This window comes from Lontra canadensis, unplaced genomic scaffold (assembly GCF_010015895.1).
Source record: "Lontra canadensis isolate GAN:19392208 unplaced genomic scaffold, GSC_riverotter_1.0 scaffold43, whole genome shotgun sequence".
Taxonomy (NCBI): domain Eukaryota; kingdom Metazoa; phylum Chordata; class Mammalia; order Carnivora; family Mustelidae; genus Lontra; species Lontra canadensis.
The window spans coordinates 3,458,094-3,483,328 of NW_022631037.1; the positions used below are offsets into that span (position 1 = coordinate 3,458,094).

A 25,235-nucleotide genomic window follows, 5' to 3' on the forward strand; every position below is an offset into this window, starting at 1 on the left:
AGTGAGAGCAGACTTAATGTTCCATGATGATAGGGAAATTCAAAATCACTCTCTCAATAAATTTATAAAGAGAAATATAATCTCCCCAGACAAATAAGTACTATAGTCTCATGCTTAAAGGTTATATAACAATAAGTCATTGTAAAAAAAAAAATAAGTCATTGTATTGAAAGTAGAATTTCAGGGATGCCTGGGTGGCTCAGTGGGTTAAGTATCTTGACTCTTGATTTTGGATCTGGTCAGGATCTCAGGGTTGTGAGATTGAGCCCCACCAATGGCCACACTGGGAATGGAGCCTGCTTACAGTTCTAATCTATCTCTCCCTCTGCTCCTCCCTGCCCCTCCCTCTCTAAAAAAAAAAAAAAAGGAAGAAAGTAGAATCTCATAGGAAAGCTTTGTTCAAGTCAGCCAGTATCAATTTTATAACAATAAGATATCAAATAAGTATAAATAGGAAACATCTTCACTTCAACCTGGCTTACCCTTAGTATTTTCAGATATCTAACTTGTAAATATTATTCTACTTTTATCCTTTTCTGTAAAACAAGATATAATGGTTAGCCAAGTGTTTTATATTCTAAAGACTTGTGTCAGTAGCTCAAGGTTTCTCAGTCTATTGAGATTCCTGTTACCTAGAAACATGTTTGGTTTTGGTTTCAACTTTGTCTTTAATCAAGGTGAATTTAAAGATCCAGAAACAATGAATCTGACCATCCATCATATAACCATGATGATCCTTCAAAGTGGGATGTGGATATGGTGGAGAGGAGACTGTGAAAGGGAAAGAAAGATGATCGTGTCTCTGATCCAAAATGATCATCCAAGATGCAAAGGCACTCTTCAAATCAGGAAAGAACCAGAGTCCATCTAATCAGGATAGCTGAGGGGAGAGGATTGTGAGAAAGGACACTAACGTTTGTTATATGACATCTACCCAGACATTGATTTCCAGATGAAGAAACCAAAGCTCAGGAAGGTCAAGTAACTTGTCTAAGGTGCACAATGAATCTTTAATGATTGAAACCAATGACTAACTTCGAATCCTTCCTACAGTCCTATGCTCACTCCTGGGCCAAGAATATGAGAATTTATGATATGTGCAATCTGAATTTTTACCTCAGGGTCAACCAAACCACCTCTGAAACCTAAAAGAGGCTGGAGCTCTTTTTTTTTTTTTTTTTTTTTTTACTTCTATACAGTGCAGTTCTAAACTAAATTGGGACAACTCTAATTGTGTCTTACTAAAACTGGGACTAACACAGAGTGATTGAGTTAAGTAGCCTTGCCTTAGTAGAATAATCAGGTTGACTTCTTCTCTGGATGAGTCTTGGAATTCCTAGAAGGGAGAATCTGGAGCCTTCTATGTGTACTACGAAAATCTGGTTTTGCTAAGAACTTGGCCAAAGTCTTGGTGGTGTCAACTCCAAAGATAAGTCCTCAGTTTCCTTGCAGTTACTGCTTGAGATTCTCTGAAGAATTGTTTCTGAAGGGGCATCTGGTTGGCTCAGTTGGTAGACCATGCAACTCTTGATCTCAAGGTCGTGATTTCTAACCCACACTGGGCATGGACTCTTGATCTCAAGGTCGTGATTTCTAACCCACACTGGGCATGGAGTCTACTTAAAAAAAATTGTGGCTGTATGCCAGGATGTTTAGTAGGAAGCTCCTTCCTTTATGACATCACCAGGCAGGTAGCTAAGGGGACTATTTGAGACACTCTTAGAATAACAGCCACTTTTGTGGGAGTGCAAGAACAGCAGCGTTTAAAACTGAGGGGAAATTTCCAGACTCCACTAAGACCCTCAGTATAAGCCAGCCAGTAAAATATGGGATCTGCCCAGAGGAGCTCCATGTATCGGATGGTCAAGACCAATAAAGCTGGGTCCAAGGTAGCAGTTTCAGCACCAAAAGGGTCTGAGGATACCAACACAACTCCTCAGCGGGAACAAGGGTACATTCTTGCCTCGAGCTCACGACATGCTTCGGTCCAAATGAGCCCTTCACCACATCGAAGATCAGAAGCTGGGCATCTCACCACTCTCCATTCAACATCAGACTATCCTCCATCCAGCTCCCCTCAATCAGGGACTGGCCTTGCTGGAACACCCATCCCTCGAGGAAGTGAGACTCGATCAAAATCAGAAACATACCGCCATCCCTCTCCTCATCGAAAGGGCCATCATAATCAGATAACTTCCCATGGTGTCCAGATGCAGCGCAATGTTAGTCCATCCAGAGAGGAATCAACACGAAGAGGGATTGAGAGCAAGCCAGGGCGTGACATGAGTAATCGCTACTCATTAATCCCAGATGCCAAATCCTCTCGCCGGTTGAGTTTTGTGGACCAGAAGGATAACTTACAAATCTTACAAGAAGACGACCCACCCTCCAAGGTCCAGTACCCACAAGGGGTCAGAATTCGCCGTAGGACTTTAGTTTGCCCAAAGGATGAAGCAGTACAAACTGAGCCCATCCGAAAGGGTTTAACGGCTACGGAGATCAGATCTCCAAGGAGACCCTCTAGCCCAGAACATAGCAGTGGCCGTGTCAATGCAGACTCTCGGACAGCCCTGAGAAGGATCCTTGGCCAGGAGTGTGAAATGAATCGTTTCAGCTCAATCTGTACAGAACCCAAGGCTTTGCATAAGAATATGAATGTGGAATCATCCCTCAGACTCTCTGTCCTTAAGGATTTGGATGGTGGACACCGAGTTTCTGTACGTCCAGATCCTGAATCTGTCCCCAAGCATTCTGTCTATGCTGACATCAAGCCCTCCCCGAAGATCTTAATATCAACAGAAGTAGAGTCCAACCTGAGGCCCTCAACCCGAGGAGACAGCGAGGTTGGTCGCAGGGTAACCATCTCCCCAGGGGGACAGTTACTACCCCCAGCACCCCGGGTGGCATCTCGAGCAATGTCTGAGAGCCCCCCCAAACCTACGTTTGTCACTCCAGAGCGCAGCTATAAGCAGCACACCCAAAGGCCTTCAGAAAGTGTCTACATGTCCCCAGGACCGTCCCAAAAGCCCTCTGTCCATGCAGAACTGGAACTGACCCCTCGGCCCTTACCTCCTCGGTCCTTACCTAGGTATGGGCCTGATTCCTCATGGTGGACCTTACTCAATCCTGAAGTTGAAACACCCCAAAGCCGGCCAACAACACCTGATTTTGATTCTGAGTCCCTTCCTCCCCCAGACCATTTATTGTCCTTTTTTGAAATGGACTCAAATCCTTTCTGTGAGGAAATGATGTTCCAGAGAGAGAAGGCAAGTCCATCACCACCACCAGCACCAGCAACACCGCCACCACTCTCATTACCAAAGGAGTCTCTAAATCAGGCACTGTTGAGCGAAGTGCCACTGGCCTTCAAGCGTACCTGCAAACAACCCATTGAAAGGTTTAGTGCTTTCTTCGTGGGTATGTGAAGAAGCAGTCTGCCCAGGTGCAGTCCCAAAGTAGTGAGGTGGGACATTGGGGTGGGCAGGAAAAGCCCCTTCTTCATTCTGGGCCTCAGAGCTGCCCTCCTGGCAGTGCTAAAGCTAGTCCCACCTGTGAGTCCATTGCTCCATTCCTTCCCCTCCAGCTTCTCTGAGCTCCAAGCTAATGACATCGGTGACGATGCTTGGGCTGGCATCAGGCATTGACTCTTCCAGGCAACGCTGCTTAACCTTTCAATGGAAGGTAGTAGAGAATTGTTTGCAGGGTGGGAAGTGCATCCCAAGAATGGAGGAATGAAGAACTGAGCTGGGGTGAGGGCTGGTAAGGACTAGTAAAGAAAATAAGTTTCTCAGGTAAATATTTTGACAACAAAATGGAGAAGGTGGGGGCATAGATACATTAGGACCCTGACTTCCAAGAGGGAAAAGGCATTAATAGCGGCACAAAGAGGGTGGAGAAAAGGGAGTGGGGACATTAGTCTTAGTCTTCAGGGGCTCCATGGAGAGGATCAAGGGCTGAGGGCATCTTTGGGAAGAGAAATGTGGAACTAGAAAGGGAGATGTTAAGTAGTGGAGGGAGGGATGTACATCCCACAGTGTGAAAAAAAGCAACAATCTCTGTTACTTTCAGATGTCTCTGAGGAAATGTACACTCGTGTCATCTGTTGGCTAAAAGGTCTGTGCTTTTCCGTCCTATGGATCCATTGTGGGGTCTGGGAGGCAGGAGGACAGGTGGGAGGGTGATCTCTGTGTATCTATAGAGCTAAGTCTGTCAGGACCAGGGTTTGACTTGAAGGAGCAGAGGAAATCCTTATCTGGTCTATAATTCCACTGTTAGAGTCATTCCTTTGGGACTCGGAAACTTTTTGTTTTCAGGAGCCTCTTTTCAGTGGGAAGTAGTCACTTTTGGAATGGAAAACAGTTTAAGCCCATTGCCTTACAGTTGAGCTGGACTTGCCTCTCATGTGATTTTTTTAAAAAACCAAAAAACAAGTCACCAAGACAAACTACCATATTTCTAATTCAGGTTGATGGATCTCCTCTTGTCTCTCTCTGGTTCTTCAGAACTCTCCTCAAGCCCCCATAGCTGGACCTGGGGAGCATTGACTGCTACCCAGCAGGGTCTTCAGGGATGTCAGGCTTCTGCCTTGAGGCCATCAGTAGGTCCTGTAACAAACTCTAGAATCCTTTTTTTTTTTTAAAGATTTTATTATTAAGTAATCTCTACACCCAAAATAGAACTCAAACTTACCACCCTGAGACCAAGAGTCACATCCTCTACCAACTTAGCTAGCCAGCTGCCCCCGACTCTAGAATCTTTTTTTTTTTTAAGATTATTTATTTATTTATTTGACAGAGAGAGATCACAAGTAGATGGAGAGGCAGGCAGAGAGAGAGAGAGAGAGGGAAGCAGGCTCCCTGCTGAGCAGAGAGCCCGATGCGGGACTCGATCCCAGGACCCTGAGATCATGACCTGAGCCGAAGGCAGTGGCTTAACCCACTGAGCCACCCAGGTGCCCCTCTAGAATCTTTTTAAGAGAAGTGTCCCCAGACACCCTCCTCCCACTTTGTTCCCTTGACCTCTCTGGTGGGAGGGAAGGTAGGGACCAACCCTCCTTTAGTGAATCTTAGTAGCAAGGAGTTCCTACTTTGAATGTTCTAGCTCAAAATATGCTTTAGTCTGTGAGCATGAGGGAGGCCAGGGCTCTGGATGAGGAAGTTCCTGGGGGCTTGGGGGAAGAGCCCTGGGAAGGCAATCCAGTCCCAACCAGCACAAATCCTCTGAGTGATGGGCGGCAGAGCAGAGAAGGGCATCCCTGCCCCTCAGAGGGAGCAAAGCTCTATAAAATTGAGGTTAGTAGAGAATGGACTCTGAAGTTATAGTATTGGGTTTGAGCCCTGTCTTTGTTTCTCACGGTGACCTTGGGTAAGTTATTTTCTCTCTCCACTCGTTAGCTTCCTTGTTAATGAGAATGGTAGCAACCTCTTAGGATCCTTATAAGGGCTGACCAAGCTACTACATGTACAGCATGGTGCTACAGTACTCAGTGTGGTGCCTGGCAACAGTGAGCCCTCAGTAAATGCTAGCTGTTGCTCTTTGGGCCACTTGCACTTGGAAGGATACTGGGCCAGGTTATGCCCAAGTCTACTAAATATCTTTAGTAAAATTCTCTTTTTCCCCTCCTGTTGGTACTCTCTGAATTCCATTTGCTGCCCCCCGGGAACGCCCGACTTCTACTTCTCCATTATGACAGATGAGGAGGTAAGAACACCCCTGGGAAGTTACTTCCATTCTTCCTGTGCTCCCCCTTATCCAAGTCCCTCTCTTAACCTCTCATGGAAGTAAGAATGGAGGGAGACAGAAGTGCTCCTTATGGTTGGGCAAGTTGTTCACTGCACAAGGGCACCTAACAGGGCAAGTGGGGGCTAGAATCCAGCCTGCGTTCCCCTTACTGCACTGTGCACCTGTAGAGCTGCATCTCCCCAGAGGGCACTATTTGAGGTAGTTGCAGCACTGGAGAGATGATAAATCCTGCCAAGTGCTCCGTGTGAAGGCTGTCTGGAAAGCCATACATTGGATCAGTCTCCACTTGGCTCTCCTTGCTACAGCCTACGGCACTCCGGAAAGGGAACACTTTTCTGGGTTACACACTATTTGAGTTCTCAACTTTGAAAGTCACAAGGTAAACTCTGCTCTCGGCAGCCCTGTGTCCTGAATTTGGCAAAGAGTGTCATGATTTCACAGTGCATTGTTCCTCTAAGTACTTTAGTTCTTCTTGGCCCATGTTTGATGAGATAGTTTGAGCTTTTCCTGCCTCCATTCTTTCTCTCACCCTATCCCTACCTTACCCAAAGCCTAGCATGGGCTTCTAATGGGTCCCACCCATGGGCTAGCCCAGGATGGACAGTTAATGACAGACAGAAACAGAAAACAAACAAGGGAGGTGGGGCAGGATAGCCTGAGCTCAGATAATGAAAGAGCTGAAGGGGAGGTGCCAGAAATGAGGTTGCCACCCCTCTTCCACTGCTTCCTATCCAGCCCTACGCCCTGAGCTCCACTGTGGGTGGGAACAGCTACTTCTAGAGATTACCTCCATGCAAGACGGTAAATCCTTTTCTCCGTCTTCCCTTCTTCTCTTCCTTCCTTCCTCCCTCTATCCCTTCCTTCCATAAACAACTTTATTCAGATGCCTAGCACTCCGCTAGGCACTGCTTGGCGGTGGGGTTGTGGTGCGGGTGAAGCATTGAAACCTCAGAGTACACACATTCTTTGGCCATGAGAAACTTACCGTCTGGTTGGGGAGATAAGACACAGACAGGAAACATTTTAAACAACAATATGAAATAGTTTGTGCTCAAATGTCCAAATAAATGCAGCAGACTGAATATGGGTTCTTGCAGGGTCTTAGGAAAGAGGGAGTCGTCATCAAGGGGATGTGTGTGTGGCTGGGGGTCAAGTTATACCCTCCTCTCAAAGCCAGGGCTATCTTAATAGCTAGCCTCTCGCTCACTCCTTTGATGCACTTACATACCTTTAGGAACGGGTTAGTGTTTTCCCTCATTCAGGATATGATGGTTTGGGCTGAGCAAGTTCCTCCCTGTTCCCCCCACCTTCACTCTCTTTCTTGGTGCTTCTTGTTTTAGTTTCAGAAGTCAAAAGCCTTGGCAGCAAGACGGCTCCTTCCCAAAATAGCTCTTATCCTGTCTCGATAATTGCAGCTCTCTAGCCCTGTTCAGCAGCAGGACTGCTCCCCAGAAGCTGGGAAGAGAAGCTGGGGAGAGACTGGGCCTGCTGGTCTTTTCTGGCTCTTTGGAAGTGGAGTGGCATGGAGAAGGCCAGGGACTTCTCAAAAAGCATGAGAGTGCTAGGCCTTCCCCATTCTGTTCTCCAGGCTGCATGGCCCACTGGCCATCCCACAAGAGAGAATCTGTGGCGTGGATGTCCAAGGCCTCTGGTTCTTCTGATCTGGGAATGGTTGACTGTAGAGTCTGTTCCAGATTCCATTCTTGGCAGGCATTCTCTGGTGGCCAGCCACAGCTCCTGGCTTGGGGGCGGCCGCGTGTTTGTTGTTGAGCTTCACAAGCCCTTCTGGGTCCACAGCTGGGGCCAGAGCCCAATTCAACCATTTCTCTCTTAAGTGTCATTCTCTTCCCAAGTGGCTCCTCAAGGCCCTTTTGTCCAAGGAGCAGAGCTTACAGATGCTTCTCATCCTTGGATTGGTACATTAGGGGCTGGAATCTCCCCAGAGAAGGTTATGCTGAACTGAGGGAAGCATTCCTAATGGTTTTGTTTTTGGTATCAGAACGAGCAAAAGCTCAACAGGAAGGTCCCCTATTGGGTCAGCTGGGGCTGTCTTCTCACACAGCCCTGGGGAATTCCTCGGAATAAAGCAGCTCTTGATGGGAAGGGCTGCAACGCCCCTGATGGATGGGGCTGCCTTGGCCCCAAGGTCCTTGTCCTCAAGGCACCTAACTTACTTGCCCTTGAAAACGATGTCTCAGGCTGTCAGCAGACAAGGTGGTTTACTCCCTTCTATGTCTATCAATTATGCAAGAAACCAACTCTGGAAAAGAGGCCAGGAACCAGGGGAGGCCATCTCAGTGAAACCTAAGGCAGACTTTGGTGTCTTTAAAGTGACATGTCATTTGGCCTCTGGGATGGTATGACCAGCCTCTCTTTGGCTCTTGAGTCTTGGGGAAGTTTTGCTCAGGTAGACTTCCTCGACAGAAAAAAACCCAGAGTCTAGGAGAAATGCTGGGCTGCTCCGCATTCCTGGGAATGTTAACAGAGTCCCAGGAGGGGGGCTGCCTGAAAGGAACCCTTGAACCATCTTTCCCACTGCCCTCATTTTCTCTTGCTTTGTACAGAGGCCTGTAGTTGAGAAGAGAGGGAATTGAAAGAATGGAGCAGAGCTGCTGAAAGTGGGGCAGGGCACATTGGGGGGCTTTTCATAACAGCCTGACCCCTGCCACCCAGCTGCTCTTTCTGTCAGGTGATGCCTTGTTCGTTTCCAGCTACCATGGGCAGCGAAGTCCAGAGCTGAATGGGAGGCTGATAACCTCTGACCCACACTTGCTATTTTGGGGACAGTCTAGGTTGACCAACTCATCAGGGTTTGCCTGGGATATTCCTGGTTTAGCAACCTGTATCCTGGGACTGGATCTCCCAGTCCTGGGCAAACTAGGGCAAATGGTGACCCCTAGGACAGGCTAAGGTGCAGTGTACATCAGCAGGAGCCACTGGAAGCACAGGGTAGGGGTATGATGTCCTGCCTGCCCTGTGAGACCTGAGCAGATTGTCCCTCTGCCTATGAAATGGGGGCAGGAAAATCCTATGCCCCTCCCTTGGGCTTGATGGCAGAATTGAGGCCAGAATCCCTTGGGTTTTATTGTTGTTGTTGTTGTTGATGTTCTCAGAATGATTCTACATAGGAAAGAATCTGCCAGTTTTGTTTTGGACTCTCTGGTGTATTTCCAGAAGCTGCTCCTTGGTTCCCTGCCTGGAACCCATCTCCAACATTGTATCTTACTGTCAGAAGAGCTTAGTGGTATTTGAGATGGTGAGTTTTTCAAGTAAGAGGAGAAATAGCAGGTCTGGGTAGATGAGGGAGCTTGGCTTCAGAGGGCAGAGAGCATCCTTGGGTGAGGAAGAAAATCTGTGACACAGAAGTCACCCTGACAGCTGCTCAGTCACAGGAAGGTTATCCTGAGTGACGGAAACGACCATGTCCCTTTCGCCTCCTCTGCTCAGCTGCCTTTGGCCCAGCTGCCAGGAGGGGAGAGGCAAGAGACAGCTGCACCTTGGGGGCTGAAGGAACGCCTGGAGGAGGGGAACAGAATGTGAGGCAGTTCCTGAGAGGCACTGAAGGTGGGAGGATAGGGCTGACCAGAGTCACTTCCTAGGCACGCCCACCACAGGCAAAGTCATTTAGCTCCGGGAGTCTCCACAATGGCTGTTTTTGGGGATTCCGTCAGTAAGTCTGAAATCGAGAGACACGCTTTCTAGAGATTGGAGTGCTGTTTAGCTGGGGAGGCTGACTCTACAGTTGGCAGCATGGGCATTCCAATGTCACTTTAGTCTCAGGCTCTTCTCTCATCCCTCTACACCCATTACACATGCACATTCCTCATTTTTTTGGAGGGAAAGCATTTGACATTATGACAGCTGATGGTTGCTGATTTGGTGTTGATAGTTTTCTCATTAGCTGAGATAATAGCTACCACTCATTTTAGTGTCTACACCTTTCTTTTTTTTTTTTTTTTAAGATTTTATTTATTTATCTGACAGACAGAGATCACAAGTAGGCAGAGAGGCGGGCAGAGAGGAGGAAGCAGGCTCCCTGCTGAGCCGAAAGCCCGATGCAGGGCTCAATCCCAGAACCCTGAGATCATGACCTGAGCCGAAGGCAGAGGCTTTAACCCACTGAGCCACCCAGGCACCCCTGTGTACACCTTTCTAAGCATGTTACTTTAGTGAATCTTTATAGTAATCTCATGAGGTGGATTTTTTTCTCCTGATTTCACGGGTAGAGAAACTGAGGCTCAGAGCTGACACCTCAAAATCAAGAGCACTTTAGGGAGCATCCTGCCCTAGGGATTTATACATGGTATAGAAACCCTTCTTCCATAGACACATCTTCCTGCAAAGTCACTTCTCAATATTTCAACAGTACCTTCAGACATCACAGATTACGAAGGGAGAGGCTTTAGTGAGGGTAACATTTGTGTCTCTGCATGTGAACTATGAGGCTGCGAGGTGAGTATGAGCTGGTGAACAGCCAGAATGAAGGGCATATTCTGGGCCAGTAAAGCCCAAGAGCCTCAAGGCTTGTCTGTGCTCCAAAAATCAGAGTGGAAAGCCAATCAATGAAACCTTTCAGTCAATTCATATTGATCAGATACCTCCTGGGGGCAGAGGCCTGGTCATCCAGGAAGATAGGACATCACATGTTCACTGAATTGAAATGAGTAGAGGTTAAAATCGAAGATATACTCCCTGTCCTTGAGGGGCTTGTGGTTAGTTTGGGAGAGGAAAATATACAGATGGGTCATTTGAAAGGGCATGGACATCAAAGAACCAAAGTCCAGTGAAATGAGTTAGCAAGGCTTCTAGCCCAGAGGCGCTTGGAGGGTCGTCCAGGTAGACACAAATTTTGACTCTGTATGATGAAGACCTTTGGTAAATTACTGCCCAAAGATTGAAGGGCAGTAGAGTCAGTGCGTTTTTAGCCATGGGAGGTATTCAAGAGCAAGTTGGGAGGTAAGGTGGAGGCCCTTGAAGGGGGGTCGCATTCCAGTGCATATGTAAGTCCCATCTCTCAGCTCCTGTGCCTTGCCCTATTGCAGAGAAGGTGCTGGAAGGGCCCTCTGCGTGCCTCTTGCCCTCTGCTGGCTCCAGAACTGCCCCTCCCCATAGCCATACAGCAGGTGCCAGGAAACATTGTGCTCTGGCCTTGCCACCCATATTTCAGGTCTGCCCCAGGATCCTGGGACACTGGGGAACAATAGGGACAGGGGAGGGGCTTGGGATATTTTGATTTCTTGCCACAGACCTTTCTGGACAGATAAGGTAAGATTTCCTTGAAAGACACAACCCAGCGCTAGCCCTTTTGGTCCCACTAGAGCCCTCTGACTATATCATCAGTGACTCATCACCTCTGGGGGAAGGGAGGTACAATCAGTTCCTGTACCACTTAAGAGAAACTCTGCTACCCAAAGGCAAGAGTGGCCTTTGCTAGTCATACAGATTGGAGATCCTGATTTCCTGTGGTAATCACTATTTATTCTTAGCTTTTGAACCTGGGCCTTGGCTTGGTCCACGTGCAACATCCTTGTTTAGTTTGGTGCCCCACGACCTTCACCCGTGGGTAGGCAGGAAAGGTCCAATGGCAGGGGCCAGGAGTTTTTTTTAACACAGACCACATTGGCCTGACCTAAGCAGAGGGAGCCCTGTCTAGCAGGCTGGAGGTGTGTGCTGACCTGAGTTTCTCAGGAGATTCAGGCTTTGTGCCAAACAAAGTGTCCACTCCACAGAGCCCTGGCCTGCATACCCCGACTCCAGTGGTGCCTGGGAAATTGTACTCTAGTCAAGGATGTCAATTCCTGGTGGGATGTTGAATCGCCACGAAGAGCCAGAGCTCCAGGAGCTGAGGGGCACTGAGGCAATGTCGGGCGGCCGCGTGCTAACTGGAGGTGGGGAGGAGCACTCAGTGGTCAGTGACCCATACAAGGGCTGCTGCATCTCGGCTTCACTTCCGCCTGGGTGTCAGACTTTACCATACCAACCCCAGAACACGAGCGCTAGAGTTGTGGGGAGTCCGGTCCTTGCTTTCAGTGGGGGAAACGGAGGCCTAGGGAGGGGAAGGGGGCATTTAGGCAGTAAGATAATCACTTAAGCTGGCATGGGGTCCTAAGCCTAGGCCAGGTTCTCTCAGAAACCCGAGTGCAGCAGGGTTAGCACTCAAGGTTTATGGAATGGCTCAAAGTCTGCCTTTAGCTTTTAGCATGCTTTTAGCATGGTTCCTGTCGGGCATCGGATACAGCGATTACAAAGGCACTGTGAGCACCAAGCTCCTTAGAGTCTTGGCGTAAAGATGAGTCCCACAGTCCCAGGCCTCTCCCAGGGGCTCACTTCCCTTAAACAAGCTTGGGCACCAACGTGCCTCAGGACACACAGAGCTCGCTGGTGCCTGGGCAGCAGGTGCCAGCGCGGAGCTGGGATTCCAGCCGCAGCTGAGGATGAGCTAGCCGAGCTGCTTTCTGAGATGTGTCTGTGTCTACACTTGGACCACAGCCAGGGACTGGGGCGGTGGGAGGAGGGAACTTACAATTGTGGAAAACAAGGCTTTGTGATGGAGCCTGTCTTCCTTGACATGGGCTTCCCCCACCCCCCACTCTGGCCCAGCACCCCTAGCCCAGGCCGTGCAGAATGCCAGTGGAAGTCTTATGAGAGCATACATGAGTACTAGTGGCCTACAGCTAGTTCCCAACAGTGGGGCTTTGTGTAGCTGGAGTTTGATGTTCGGGTCTGACGGCAGCAGCTGCTGCTACTTCTGCAGGATTCCGATAGCCATTGGTTTTTCTCTATAAAGAAACTCTTTCATGTCTTTGTTTTCCTTCAGATCTCTTGATCTAGCACAGGCCTTTTCCAGGAACCTCTCTATACCTTCAGAGGTTCCCTCTTATCTGAGCCAAGCTGCTGGCCCTTATCCTAATTTAATTCTCTCATTTTCTGGTGTGGAAAATGAGGTCCAGAGAGGTAAAGTGAGTTGCCCAAGGTCACCCAGCTAGGAAGGTTTCTCCTCAGCTTGCTAGCTTATGAATACCCCTGATTTCTTTAAGCAATGGCACCCCCCACCCATCCTTCAGTCCACCAATGCCAAATATCCAATAATATCTCCAATAGTCATGCCTCATTTTCTGAGCTGGTTCTCATCTGCATACCTAGGCCCTTTCCCTCTCTTTGCTAAGTTCTAACTTGATCCCAACCGTGACCACTGGTGACAGATCAGACAGAAATAGGGTAGGCAGGCTCTGGCACTTCCAGAGAGAGAGAGAGAGAGAGCGCCATGTTGTACGTGGGCCTCAGTTTTGTCTAAAGCGTATTCGGGCCAGTCAGCCTGCTTTGGGGAAGGCTCTTGGAAATCAGGGAGAGGAATACTTCTGGAATCTTCCACAGAAGCTGACCAGCTCAGACCTGTATTAGCTCAGGAAATCCCTACCAACTCCCCACCCTCTAAGCATCTACTTCTCCCTTGCTGCTATGACCCTTCTGAGCCTCTAATGCCTCTAAAGCTGCTGGGGCATCTGTCTCCACAACATCTCACCTGCTTGCCCAGCGTAGAACTGGCTCAGGCCTGGGCTGGCCTCTCCTGAGGCCCTCCCACTTTCGTCAGCCTCAGACAAGGCTTTACTGCCCCATAAAGGCCACTAGGCCTCTTCCCTTCCACCCTTCCAGCAGATGATCCCTCGATAATTTATGCAGCAAATCCTCTTTAATCTTTAATCTAGGGTCCTGCAGGAAGGGAACCTCTTGTCTCGTCTTCATAGTTTGGGTAGAGGTAGAGAACGTCCAACATTCTATCTTAGGAGGTGTGGAGTGTGTAGGGACAATCAATAACTTGGACGTCAGTGGGGTTCATTTCCTGCAAACCTTTGGTAACTAATGGTTTCTCTCCCAACTCGTGGGGCAAAACCCCTCTCCTTCCAAAAACCTCTCCTCCTGGGGATGCCAGGTGGGCCCTTCCTTTTTCTTTGGGCATTTGCTCAAGCCCCCACTGTGATGTGCTGCCTGAAGAGGCCACTCTTAGGGGCTGAGTAAGGAAGAGCCAGGTGACCAGTGCAGCGCTGTCCTAAGCTCCTCGGCGCACCCTTCGCTTCCCGGGGTCTCGGGCTGCAAGGCCCACCGCAGGCACAGCCCGCCGCCCGCCGCCCGCCGCCCGCCGCCCGCCGCCCGCCGCCCGGCACCCCGGCAGGCGCCGGGGATCTCTGAGGGCAGGCCCCGCCCCAGGGCCGGCTGGCTCCGCCCTCGCCACAGGCCCCGCCCCCGGCCGGTCCGCACTCTGGGAGGCGGGCGGGGGCCGGCGGTCCCGCGAGGTCCGCTCGCAGCTTCGGCCGCGGGTCCCTCGGACGCTGTCCAGGAGGAGCTGGCCCGGCCCGGGCTGCAGCCATGGTAAGGCGCGCGGGCGCGGGGCAGGGCCGAGGCGCGCAGGGCCCTCTGCTCCCGGCGGCTCCGCGGGGACCCGCGGCGCAGCAGCCCCGGTTGTGCGGGGCGGGAGGCGCTGTCTCCGGCTGCTGGCACAGGCGGGCAATGCTGGTGGACGGCGCTGCGTCGCAGCTTCCAAGTTTCTCCCTCTGATTCGAGCGGCGACGGAGCGGACCCCGAGTCCTGGGGTGCTGCCGGTGTTCTTGGACCGAGGGGTGGGTCAGTGCTGAGCGGAGGTGGGGGTGGGGCCCGCCAGCAGAGACGCGCATGTTGGGCTGGGGAAGGCGCGTCAGCGACAGGCTGAGCTGAGGGTCCCCCACCCTTGCCTGAGTCAGCTGTTACCTGGGTGATCCCTCCTCGCCCACCTGCCCTGGGTTCAGGGGCCAGTACCAACTTCCTTTGGGAAACACACAGAGGAGGCCTACAAACAGTGCCTGCCTCCCCAGGAGGGATGGTGAGACGCTAGGGCCCTCCTTCCTGCAGCCTGGCACGGAGTAGCTCCTAGGCTCTTCCCACTGCGTCCTCTGCCCGGGGGACCCCTGAGAGAGCGAAGCCTTGCCCACCATCCTACCCATGGGATCAGCTCTGTCCCTCTGCCTCTGAGACAGGAACCATAGGAGGCTTCCTCCTGCTGCCTTGTACACTCCCCCCACTCCCAAACCAGGTCCCTCTGCAGCAGTGGGGGTTGGGCGAGCTCATTCCTGCCACCTGTCTGGAGGAGAAATAGTCACACCCCCCTGCCTCCTGGGACCCCCAGCTGGGAAGCTTTGATGTCTGACTATAAGGGGGTCAGCTTTTCTGCTGCCATCAGAGCCTGCCACAGATGCATTATGAGGGGGGTCAGGGTCTCTGGCCCTCATGCCAGCCTCTCCTCCCAGTTTGGAAGCCCCCCAGCCTTTGCCCTCGCCTTGGGAGGCACAGGCTGTTTACAGAAGGAGGAGATCCATGATCAGCCTGTGGGGCAGGATGTTGGCTGTGGGCAGCCTCCAGAAAGGAACTCCCTGGGCCCACTGGAATCAGAGGCTTCCAGGTCTGGAAAGGCCAACATTTTGAGCTTTTGTCTTTCAAGCTGTGTCTAGGCTGAGGCCCAAGGCTTGGCTAGGAAGTCTTGGTGACCTTGTGACCTTCCCCAGAAGGGGGTTCCTGGGAGAGGCCAAGTGGTGCTTGTCTTTATCCCTGCCCCACTTCTCCCCACATGGGTACTGACAGAGTGATTGTTCCAGTGATGGAAGCCTGGGGAAGCATGGACTGTCCCCAATGCCAAGCCCAGCAGGGACCAAGAGGGGCTTTTTCTGCCACACACTGAGTTCAGTTCAGCTGAGGTCTTGGTGCTTTCAGCTTGGATGAAGCCACCCTGTTCTTCTCTAATTAAAAGACACCCCACCACGACCAGAGTCATCAGCTGTAGGCCCTTTAGGCCCAGTTCTTAGGCTGACGTGTTCATGTCAAGCCAGACTCCTCTGTAAGGGGTCTCTCTCTGAAAGGAGATCAGTGTCCCAGCTACTTTGGAGGTCAGTGGGTACAGTGGGGGAGTGCTCTCCAGCCCAGGAACCCAACGGGGTTTCAGTTTGCATGGGAAAAGAATGACAGGCCAACATTAAAAATTATCCTGTGACTTGAAATGCACCTTCTCTCCTCAGGTTCAAAAGCTTGAGGTATCTCTCCCCGGACTTCCTGAGAAGCAAGACAGGGCCATTCACAACTGGACATTAAGGCCCTGAAATTAAGATAATATTCAAAATCATAGAGGGTGTTTCTGGCCAAACCAGAAACGCTGGTCTTCCAACTCCATGTGCACACTCCCAGCCAGGCCCCTCGGTCTGTCTCCCACCTAATTGGCCGTTCTGAAGCTTCTGGGATGCCAGCTTCCCTTGGGCCAGAACTCATGCCCCTCTGAGACCAAGTGCTAGCAGCTCCTCCACTGACTCTCTGGGAACAGTGGGGTGATGGAAGTGATATAGGTCCCCGTGAGTCGTGGTCAGATATCCTTGGGTGGGAGGAGTCCCCTGTGGCTGGGACTCCACAGGGAAATCTAGGGGCAGATTTCCCAAGACAGTGGGGTTCCCTGCTAGGAAAACACAAAGGGACATTTGGGTAGAAAAGCAAGGCTGTTCCCATGAGAACATATTTCAAGGGGATTATAAGACCTCCCACCCTACTTCAGCACGGCTTAAAGTTAAGGTGAAAGAGATTGGAGTCCTTTAGGAGTGGAGTCTCCTGGGTCGCTGTCCCCATGTACCGATGGGCCAAATCACCTTGGGGACAGCTCACGACCCTCTGACAGGCCTCGGGGTCCTTGGGGGTTAATAGGAGAGGCCAGGTTGATCAAGAGCCTGTGCTGCAGACAGACTTGGGAGACTGGTGCTGTGCCCACCAGGGTAGGCAGCGGGCAGGCGTCATGGGACAGCCAATCAGAGGAGGAGGGGACTGCAGAGAAACAGAGTGATCCTGCTGCAGCTGAGCTGTCCTTGGAGGGTGGGAGCCAAAGGAAAGGGAGGAAGAGGGGGTGGGGAATGACATTCCACAGGCTTTTTTGGCCCCTGACAGAGACAGGGGGGGTCAAAGAGAAAGGGAAAGGAGCAAGCCAGGAAGCTGGATTACAAGAGCATCAGGATCAGGCTGTTTCCGTGTGTGAGGAACTTTGCCTGGGAGATAAAATTAGACCTAGAGCTTGCCGAAGCCTGGGACATGGACCATTCACTGGGATGGCAAAGCAGTTCTGTCCCTGAGGACAGGACTGAAGCTGGGGTAAGGTGCTTCTCTGGGAGATGGGGGGGACTTGACCTCTCTCCCTCCTGCCTTGATGGGGATTGGGGCTTTAAGTCAAAAAGTGATCTGGTCACTGTGAGAGCTGGGGTTGGGGGAGGGCAGATAGGAGGTGAACACCCTAGTGTCCTAACTCCTTGTCTACAGCCCCTGTGGGGCCCTCCCTGATGAGCAGCCAAGACTGGCAGGGAACCCAGGAATGGTGGGTTCCTGGTGACTGTTGGAAGACTGGGGATCTTAGGGGTCCCCATCAGTGTCTTCCTCTCTCCCTTAACTGCTGCCCCTCTGCTCAGTGTCCTTACGGAAACCCAGTGGAGCGTAGTCGTCTTTCATCGGGGCCAAGTGCTGGGTCACTATGGGGTTATGCAGAGAGGGAGGATTTTCTGGAATTCCCCAGACTCTAGCTGCCAGAAAACAAGACCTGCTGCACCCCATCCCCCCCACCCCCCGCAGCCCCATCCCTTCTCTGTTGTGATATAATGAATTCTCCAACCTGGGACACTTTGTGTGAAAAGGGGCACAATTAATCACTATGCCAGGACAGCAAACAAACTAGGATGGACAGTTACTCCACTGGGATCCCACAAATATTATGGGTGAGAAAAGCCTGTTAGGCTTGCTTCAGGACAGCCTCTTTTGTTCACTAAGCCCCCACATGCTGGTTCCAGTTTCAGGCTAAAGGGCCTCTTTCCTTCCCGCTGTCCAGGGGGGCCCTGGAGACTATAGCTACAGGCAGGTGTGGGGACGTGAGAGGCAACAGCCTGAAGGTAATTCTTAGGGGACTTTTCCCTGCATCCTCTCTATCTCAGTCCCTTCCCTCTGGCATAAACCTGGCAATGTGTATGTCTGCCTCCCTCAATTCTTGCTCTGTAAACTGGGGACCTGCAGAAGATTGTGGCCATCTTGTCTCCCCGCACTCTGGCCGGGACTCCATAGTGGTCTGGGATAGCCCCCACTGGCTTGGCCAAAACGCAGAGAGTGAGTCAGCCGCTGACGCCGGCCCTTGTCCATTGTCTGGAGGTGGCATGTGGGTATTGTGAGGCAGAGCTGAGCCCAGCACTGCCAGGCACTCCACAAAGGGGGCTGGCTCCCAAATGAGAGAGGAAGCTTTTGGGTCTGGAGGGGATGGCAGGAGTGGGGGGAAGTGACCTCTCTGCCAAGCTGGAGATGGGGGTGGACAGGTTTCTACAGAGGAGTTGGCCACTCTTTGCCTACCCACCCCTGTGGTTCACGGCTCAGGCCAGATCCCCTCCTACACTGCAGGCTGAAGCTTACCCCAGGTAGAGGGGGCAAGAGACAACCAACGGGTGTTTCCTCCTGCATGTCCCTCCCAGGTAGGGGCTGTCAGCAGCCTAGCGTACTCCTATCTTCCCTCACTGGATCTCTCCCAGCTCACTTCCATCCCACGCTCAGCATCCACTGGCAGGTTTACCCTTCTGTCCTCTGGCCTCGGCACAGGTTCCAATGTGGCACGATGTCTGGATGGGGGGGTCAGATCAGCTGTGCTGAGCTCTTTGCAGTGAGCCCTGGGAAGTGGGCACCCCCAGTAGAGTCTGCGCCTCGGTGCTAGAGCTCCCTGACCTGCAGTGACGGCTGGAACAGAGCCCCTGCTGGCCCTTGATTTACCTGGGCCGGCAGCTCCCTTCACCCCACCCTACTCCCCGTCCCCCATTCTGACTGACCATCTGCACTCTCCTTGAATCCTGAACCACGTCTTCCTCTCAGCTCTAATGCCTCCATTGCTCCCCGTTCTTCAGTCTAGCTTCCTGGCCTTTAGGGCAGTCCCTGGACCATGTCTTGGTTAGACCCCCAGGAAGGGCAGGGTGGTAAGCACCCTGTTGAGAGAGAGCATCAGGACTGGAGCTACTCAGACCCCTACAGCAGTTGAAAGGACTTTGGGGGCTGTCCAGGGCTGCTCCTGGATCCTGGGGTCTCTCCTGATGTCTCCACTGGGAGTCCCAGGAGCAGGTGAGGGAGGGATGGGGAGTATTCCTCTGGCTTGGCTGCTAGTGCAGTTTCTTTCCCTTCTAACTGCAAGCGCTTTCCTCTCTCTCCCTCTTACCTTCTCCTGTCTTCCTCCTTCGTTCTCCCCTTCGTGCCACCTACCCACTCCCCACCCCCCCAGATCAAGTGCTTCCTGGAGGACACCGATGACACAGAACTGAACAAGTTCGTGAAGGATTTCCCAGGAAGCGAGAGCTGCCACCAACCAGAGGCCAAGACCTGGGGGTCCAAGCCCCAAGTCCTGGAGCCAAGGCCCCAGGCCCCGGACCTCTACCAGGATGACCTGGAGTTCAGACCCCCCTCGTGGTCCCAGGCCTCTGACAGCCAGCAGTGCTTCTCTGCCTCCGCCCCTCTCAGCCCCTCAGCCCGGCCCCGCAGCCCCTGGGGCAAGCTTGATCCCTATGACTCCTCTGAGGTAGAACCTCCAGCCCTTGGCCTTCGGTGGGCTGGTGCAGGAAGACCCAGGGAGGGAGCAGAGAGATCCCGAGTGTATGTGCGTGTATGGGCACGTGTGTTTGTATAGGTGTGTGCACACGCATGCATGCATGTTGACCTGGGGCTCTCTGTCTTGTGTCAGCCCTAGCTCCGTGGCATTGACCCTCATGTGCACTGGAAGCTGTTAGCAGCGGCAGAAGCCTAGCTGGTGGCCCTGGCTGGGCCCTCGAAGGAGTGTGACAGTGCTCCTCTAGGGCGGGGGCAGAGACCTAGGAGGGAGGGAGAAGGCTGGTGTTGGGTCCTGGGGCCCCTCCTGCCTCTCACTCTGATGCACTCTGCCTTCCTGTCCATTAGGATGACAAGGAGTATGTGGGCTTTGCGACCCTACCCAATCAAGTTCACCGGAAGTCCGTGAAGAAGGGCTTTGACTTTACCCTCATGGTGGCAGGTAGAGGAGGGGAAGAACTGGACTGGGTAGGGGGTGTTGCAGGTAGGGATGGTATATATGTGGGGAGGGGGTATGGGTAAGGAAAAAGCAGCCAGTGGCTGTGTCTTTTTGGCAAATAACCAAGAGCCGTGGGTGGCCAAAAGTGTGTATGTGGGGGGTGAGGGCACTTTGAAGTGGTACAAAGAACACTTGATCAACAGCTTTCCGATATTTGCCATTTTCTATGTGACCTTGGGCAATCTCTTACCCTCGCTGGGCCTCATTCAAATAAGAAGGCTGGACAAGCTGTTTTCTCCGCTCCCTTCCAGCTCTAAAATGCTATGGTTGTTTGTCTGTTCCCAATTAGATAAGAAAGCAGCTCCCTCCACAGCTTGTTCTAGTGGGGTTGCCTCTTGGCTATAGCTCTTATCTTCTGTCCTCTCTCCCCCATCAGGAGAGTCTGGCCTGGGGAAATCCACTCTTGTCAATAGCCTCTTCCTCACCGATCTGTACCGGGACCGAAAACTCCTCAGTGCTGAAGGTAAGGAAAGGAGAGGGGCGTGCAGACAGGCCTGTAGACTTGGGAAATCAAACCCACGCCAGAGCCTGGGGCCTGGAGCCTTCCCCAGCAGGCAGGAAACCATGGCTTCCTAGAGGGATTGACGGCATCTCTCTGTAGGCCTATGTAGCCTGGCAGCCCACCAGCCAGCTCCCTAAAGATTTGGGTGCCGAAGCAGGGCAGGGACCAGAATCCTGCTCTCTGAGTCTCTGACCCCCAAAGGATTCCAGGAATCCAAGAAAAGAGCCGGGAGCAGAGAAGAGGCTGGGGCCAGAGCCAACAGCCACCGGCATTTCCTGTGTTGGGAAATGTGCTCCTTGCTGGTTCCCAGAGAACAGGCCCCCAGTCAGCTTGGGGTGGGAAGGGGGGCAGTGTGGATGAGGCAGTCTGGGCAGCAGAGCTGGTTGGGGTGGGTGGTTTGTCCTGACTGGGCAGGTCCTTGCCCTTGCCCTGGCCTCAGTTTCCCCCTTCTCTAGAGCGGATCATGCAAACTGTGGAGATCACTAAACATGCAGTGGATATAGAAGAGAAGGGTGTGAGGCTGCGGCTCACCATTGTGGACACACCGGGTTTTGGGGATGCAGTCAACAACACAGAGTGGTATGTCTGACCAAGCACAGTCCCAGATGCCCTCTTCTCATTACACACCCACCCACCCACCCACCCACACACACACACACTCCCCACACACACACGAGCATCCATTGGCAAAGACATAACCAAAATTCTCAGGAGGAAAGTCTGTGGCTTTGAGCATGCCACTGCTCCTTACAGGGTAGCTGTCTCCTCTGTAAAATGAGAGGGAAAGGGTTGGAATAGATGCTTTTTAATGTCCTTTGTGACTCTGACCTATACTTAGTGGGGGTGAAGATCTAAGATAAGTAAGCCTCAAAAAAGTAAATCCAACTGAAAACATGTAGCACAGAGCCTGACATCTAGTAGTTGCTCAATAAACATCCTCTTCCCTCCTTCCTTTTCTTTCACCAGCCACATTTTAGGTGCCACAAACCACTTTTATTAAAGGGATGAGAGTGCCTTGAGGAATGGGAGAGGAGGAGAAAGAAGAGGCGAAGGGGAGACAAACAGGTTGAGCTTTGTTTAAACTCCAGGCATCCTCTAGGCTAGAAGAAAAGGTGGCTTTGCCACACATGCCATCATCCTTGGCTTTCTTTTTTCAGGAACTGGAGGGATGCTTAGATAATGGTCAGACCCAAGTTGTTGGAAGAGAAGGAGAATGAGTGATAAACACAGGAGAGAAGGGGGTGCCCTTAATGAAGTCAGGCAGGGGGTGCTAAGACCGCTAGACTGAGTTCAGACCTTGATCCATCATTAAGTAACTGCGTGGGCTTGAGCAAATGACAGCATTCCTGTTTCTTCAGCTGAAACATCCCGGCCTTACCACTTTGCCAGTTGATCTGAAAATCACCCCAAATGACGCATGTGAATGTGCATTAAAAATGAAAGTAAGAGCCGTTTACACTCATGGATTTTAAGATTATAACTGCAGCACCAATGCGAAATATAAGTGCAGGGTCCCTTGTTGAAAATGGTGACGAATTTCAAGATGGCCACTGCAGAGAAGCAAACCAAGGGTGGGCCCTTCTGAGATCAGGGCCCTGTGCCGACTCCACAGGTGGCCCGCCCAGAAAGCTGACCCTGGGTAATTGCCTCACAGACTCAGCAGACCCTTATGGACCTTTCTGTGCTCTGGATCCCCAGGCTTTATCATTACTGTACGTGATGTTTTGGCTTAACGTGCGCATTCATCTTCAACTGCAGAGTCTTAGCCTTGAGGGGAGGGCCATTTCTTCTTATAATCTTGCCCTGGCACTGTGCTGGCACACAGTTTGTGGTCTTCTGATGGAAATATTCCCGAAAGATCGAGGTGGCCTCCATATCATCATTGCTAGGTATATGTCTCAGCACCCCGGGCTTGCTGTGAAACTACGCCCGCCAGCACCTGGTTCCTACTGTAGCAAGTATCATCCCCTTCTTCAGTCAGTCTACTTACCTCTTCCTCCTTTCCCTCACAGTAGTAATTTCATTTGTTTGGCCTTTCACAGTATACAGTGCTCCTGCACATACATTCGTTCAGTCAACCAGCAGGAATTTATTGAGCACATACTAGGTGTCCAGCCAGTGCTGGGCATTTCAAGGCTACAGAACAAGTGTGAATCATCCTGATTTGTGAGTGGCTTATGGTCCTAGTGGGGGTCAGGGGTGGGGGAGAAGCTGTTCTCTCACATGTGTGTCAATCAGCTCAAGTTAGTGAATAGGCCAGGCAGTGTTGCAGCAAGCACATGGAGGAGTCAGAAGGTCAAGGGCTTGGGTGGGTAGAAAATTTGCTAGTCAGAATGATCTGGATGGTCTCTTAGCTGCTGTAGATTTAGTTCCTTCCTATATGAAATGAAAGTGACAGTGCTTACATGTTCACCTGTCTGGGCACCTGTCAGTGAGGATGAGCCTAAATAACAGAAGAGCGAAAGACTTGAAAGTTGGAGTTCTTGAATGTGTGTGTGTGTGTGTGTGTGTGTGTGTGTGTGTTTATAAAATCATATGATGTATGATTTCACAGCGTGGTGGAGAAAAGGGGAGAGCACTGTGCACTGCAAGGAGTCTTCACAGAAGAGAGAGTTCTTGGCTATGGCCTTGAAGGATGGGGTGGGTTTAGAGAGGTGGAGGCGAGGGTAGAAGCACATGAGCAAAGGTTCAGAGGCTGGACTATGAACTTGACTGTGAACGTGACTGAGGGCTTCCAGCTGGTGTTCACCTGCAGGCACCTTATTCTTACTGGTCTGGTCACCTCGGTCTCCTCTCATCAAACTAGTATTTATTGAACTTTGCCTGTGTGCTCCATCTGGTTTTCTAGTGGGACAGGAGAGATACACCCCTGTTGCGCCCAGGTACCTCCCTGGAGACGTGGGCAAGCAAGCCAGGGAAGAGCAGAGGCTTGAGGACACTGCCCAGGGCGTGGGCCACTCTGTAGTCGCAGAGCTCAAGAGGCAGTCCCCACTCCCACAGTTTCTCTGCTTGTCTGTCCCTGCCCCAGCTGGAAGCCTGTGGCAGAATACATCGACCAGCAGTTCGAGCAGTATTTCCGAGACGAGAGCGGCCTGAACCGCAAGAACATCCAAGACAACAGGGTGCACTGCTGCCTGTACTTCATCTCACCCTTTGGCCACGGGTATGGTCCGAGCCTGAGGCTCCTGTCACCGCCAGGTGCTGCCAAGGGAGCAGGCTGAGAGCGCCAGGGCGGGGCTGCTGCTAGCCTGTGGTCACACATTCCTGTTCCCCAGGCTCCGGCCGCTGGACGTTGAATTCATGAAGGCCCTGCATCAGCGGGTCAACATCGTGCCTATCTTGGCCAAGGCGGACACACTGACACCTCCTGAAGTGGAGCGCAAGAAACGCAAAGTGAGGGAAGCTGGTGGGGGGAGGGGAGCAGGTGGGCTTCTGGAAAGGATGGGGTCCCCAGAACTGTGGGGTCCTCATGTGTTTGCCAGATCCGAGAGGAGATTGAGCGCTTTGGAATCAAGGTCTATCAGTTCCCAGACTGTGACTCTGATGAGGATGAGGACTTCAAATTACAGGACCAAGCCCTAAAGGTGGGAGCACCCCAGGGCATCCCTTTTCCATCTTGTTTCTTTGGAGCAGAAGAGGGAAGTAGAATTCTTTGTAAGGGGTGGGAGAGGACCCTGGTTTCCTAGAGTGAAGCAGAGAAAATAGAGATATAGGTGGAAAGGAACAGGTAAGAGTGGGGGGTATTGACAGCCCCCCAACTTCTTCCAGGAAAGCATCCCATTTGCTGTAATTGGCAGCAACACTGTGGTAGAGGCCAGAGGGCGGCGAGTTCGGGGCCGGCTCTACCCCTGGGGCATCGTGGAAGGTAAAACACCGAGCTCGTGACCAGGGTATCTCCTTGCCCTCAGAAGCTCTCCCCATGCTCCTGGCTGACCCCTAGCCTTGCTATGCAGTGGAAAACCCAGGACACTGTGACTTTGTGAAGCTGAGGACAATGCTGGTGCGTACTCACATGCAGGACCTGAAGGATGTGACGCGGGAGACACATTATGAGAACTACAGGGCACAGTGCATCCAGAGCATGACCCGCCTGGTGGTGAAAGAAAGGAATCGCAAGTATGGCCAGAAGCCAGGACAGAGGGTGGGGTGTGGGGGTGTGTGTGTGCAGAGGGTGTGGGGGGCCCAAGCGCAGCCTTGGATGAGAACAAGCCCTTCCTTGGTTCTTCTTCAGGCCCTGGGCTCAGTCCAAGCAGATGCTGGGGTCCCCTTAGCCTTACCAAGTCCCTTTCCCCCTTCCCCTCAGCAAACTGACTCGAGAGAGTGGTACCGACTTTCCCATCCCCGCTGTCCCACCAGGGACACATCCAGAAACGGAGAGGCTGATCCGAGAGAAAGATGAGGAGGTGAGAGCAGTATGGGGTGGCAGGGATTGACAGCATAGAAGGCCCCTGCTTGGTTATAAACCTCAATATTTTGTGGTTTGGGAGTAGGAAGATCTGGCTCTGGGACCTATTTGGGTCCTGGATTGAGGGATTCTTCTACCCATCATAACTCTGGGCTACGATGGCCCTGGCTAAGGGATCAGAGCTTGGGTGCACTTCCCTAACACTGTAGAATTCTAAATGGCCCCATTTCGCTGTGTGTGCTTGTTCCAGCTGCGGCGGATGCAGGAGATGCTGCACAAAATCCAAAGACAGATGGAAGAGACCCATTAGCTGGCTTTCAATCCTGGATATTTAAATCTCCTCCTCGTCCTGCCCATGCCGGCCCCTCCCAGCACCAGCTCTGCTCAGACCCCTGCAGCTACTGCCACTTCGCCTTACATCCCTGCTGCCTCCCCAGAGACTCAGAGGAAATAAAGTTTAACAAGTCTATAGCTGC

The 25,235-nt window shown here is 51.9% G+C and overlaps 1 protein-coding gene across 7 annotated transcripts; it reads left to right on the top strand.

Moving 5' to 3' along the window:
• Positions 1-1,750: 1,750 nt before the first annotated feature.
• Positions 1,751-25,235, top strand: SEPTIN4 (septin 4). Of its 7 annotated transcripts, XM_032871943.1 has the most exons (14): positions 1,751-3,417; positions 4,069-4,113; positions 5,693-5,700; positions 19,034-19,327; positions 19,702-19,795; positions 20,229-20,315; positions 20,810-20,933; positions 23,383-23,517; positions 23,630-23,747; positions 23,837-23,938; positions 24,123-24,219; positions 24,308-24,470; positions 24,658-24,757; positions 25,010-25,235. In XM_032871943.1, the coding sequence occupies exons 1-14, from the start codon at positions 1,827-1,829 to the stop codon at positions 25,067-25,069; spliced, it is 3,018 nt and encodes a 1,005-aa protein (XP_032727834.1). In that variant the 5' UTR covers positions 1,751-1,826; the 3' UTR covers positions 25,070-25,235. The 7 variants fall into 7 exon arrangements, with proteins under 7 accessions (XP_032727834.1, XP_032727840.1, XP_032727836.1 ...); XM_032871949.1 differs by lacking the exons at positions 1,751-3,417; positions 4,069-4,113; positions 5,693-5,700; positions 19,034-19,327 and adding exons at positions 13,986-14,109; positions 17,615-17,675; XM_032871945.1 differs by lacking the exons at positions 1,751-3,417; positions 4,069-4,113; positions 5,693-5,700 and adding an exon at positions 14,001-14,109 and having other exon boundaries at positions 19,034-19,405.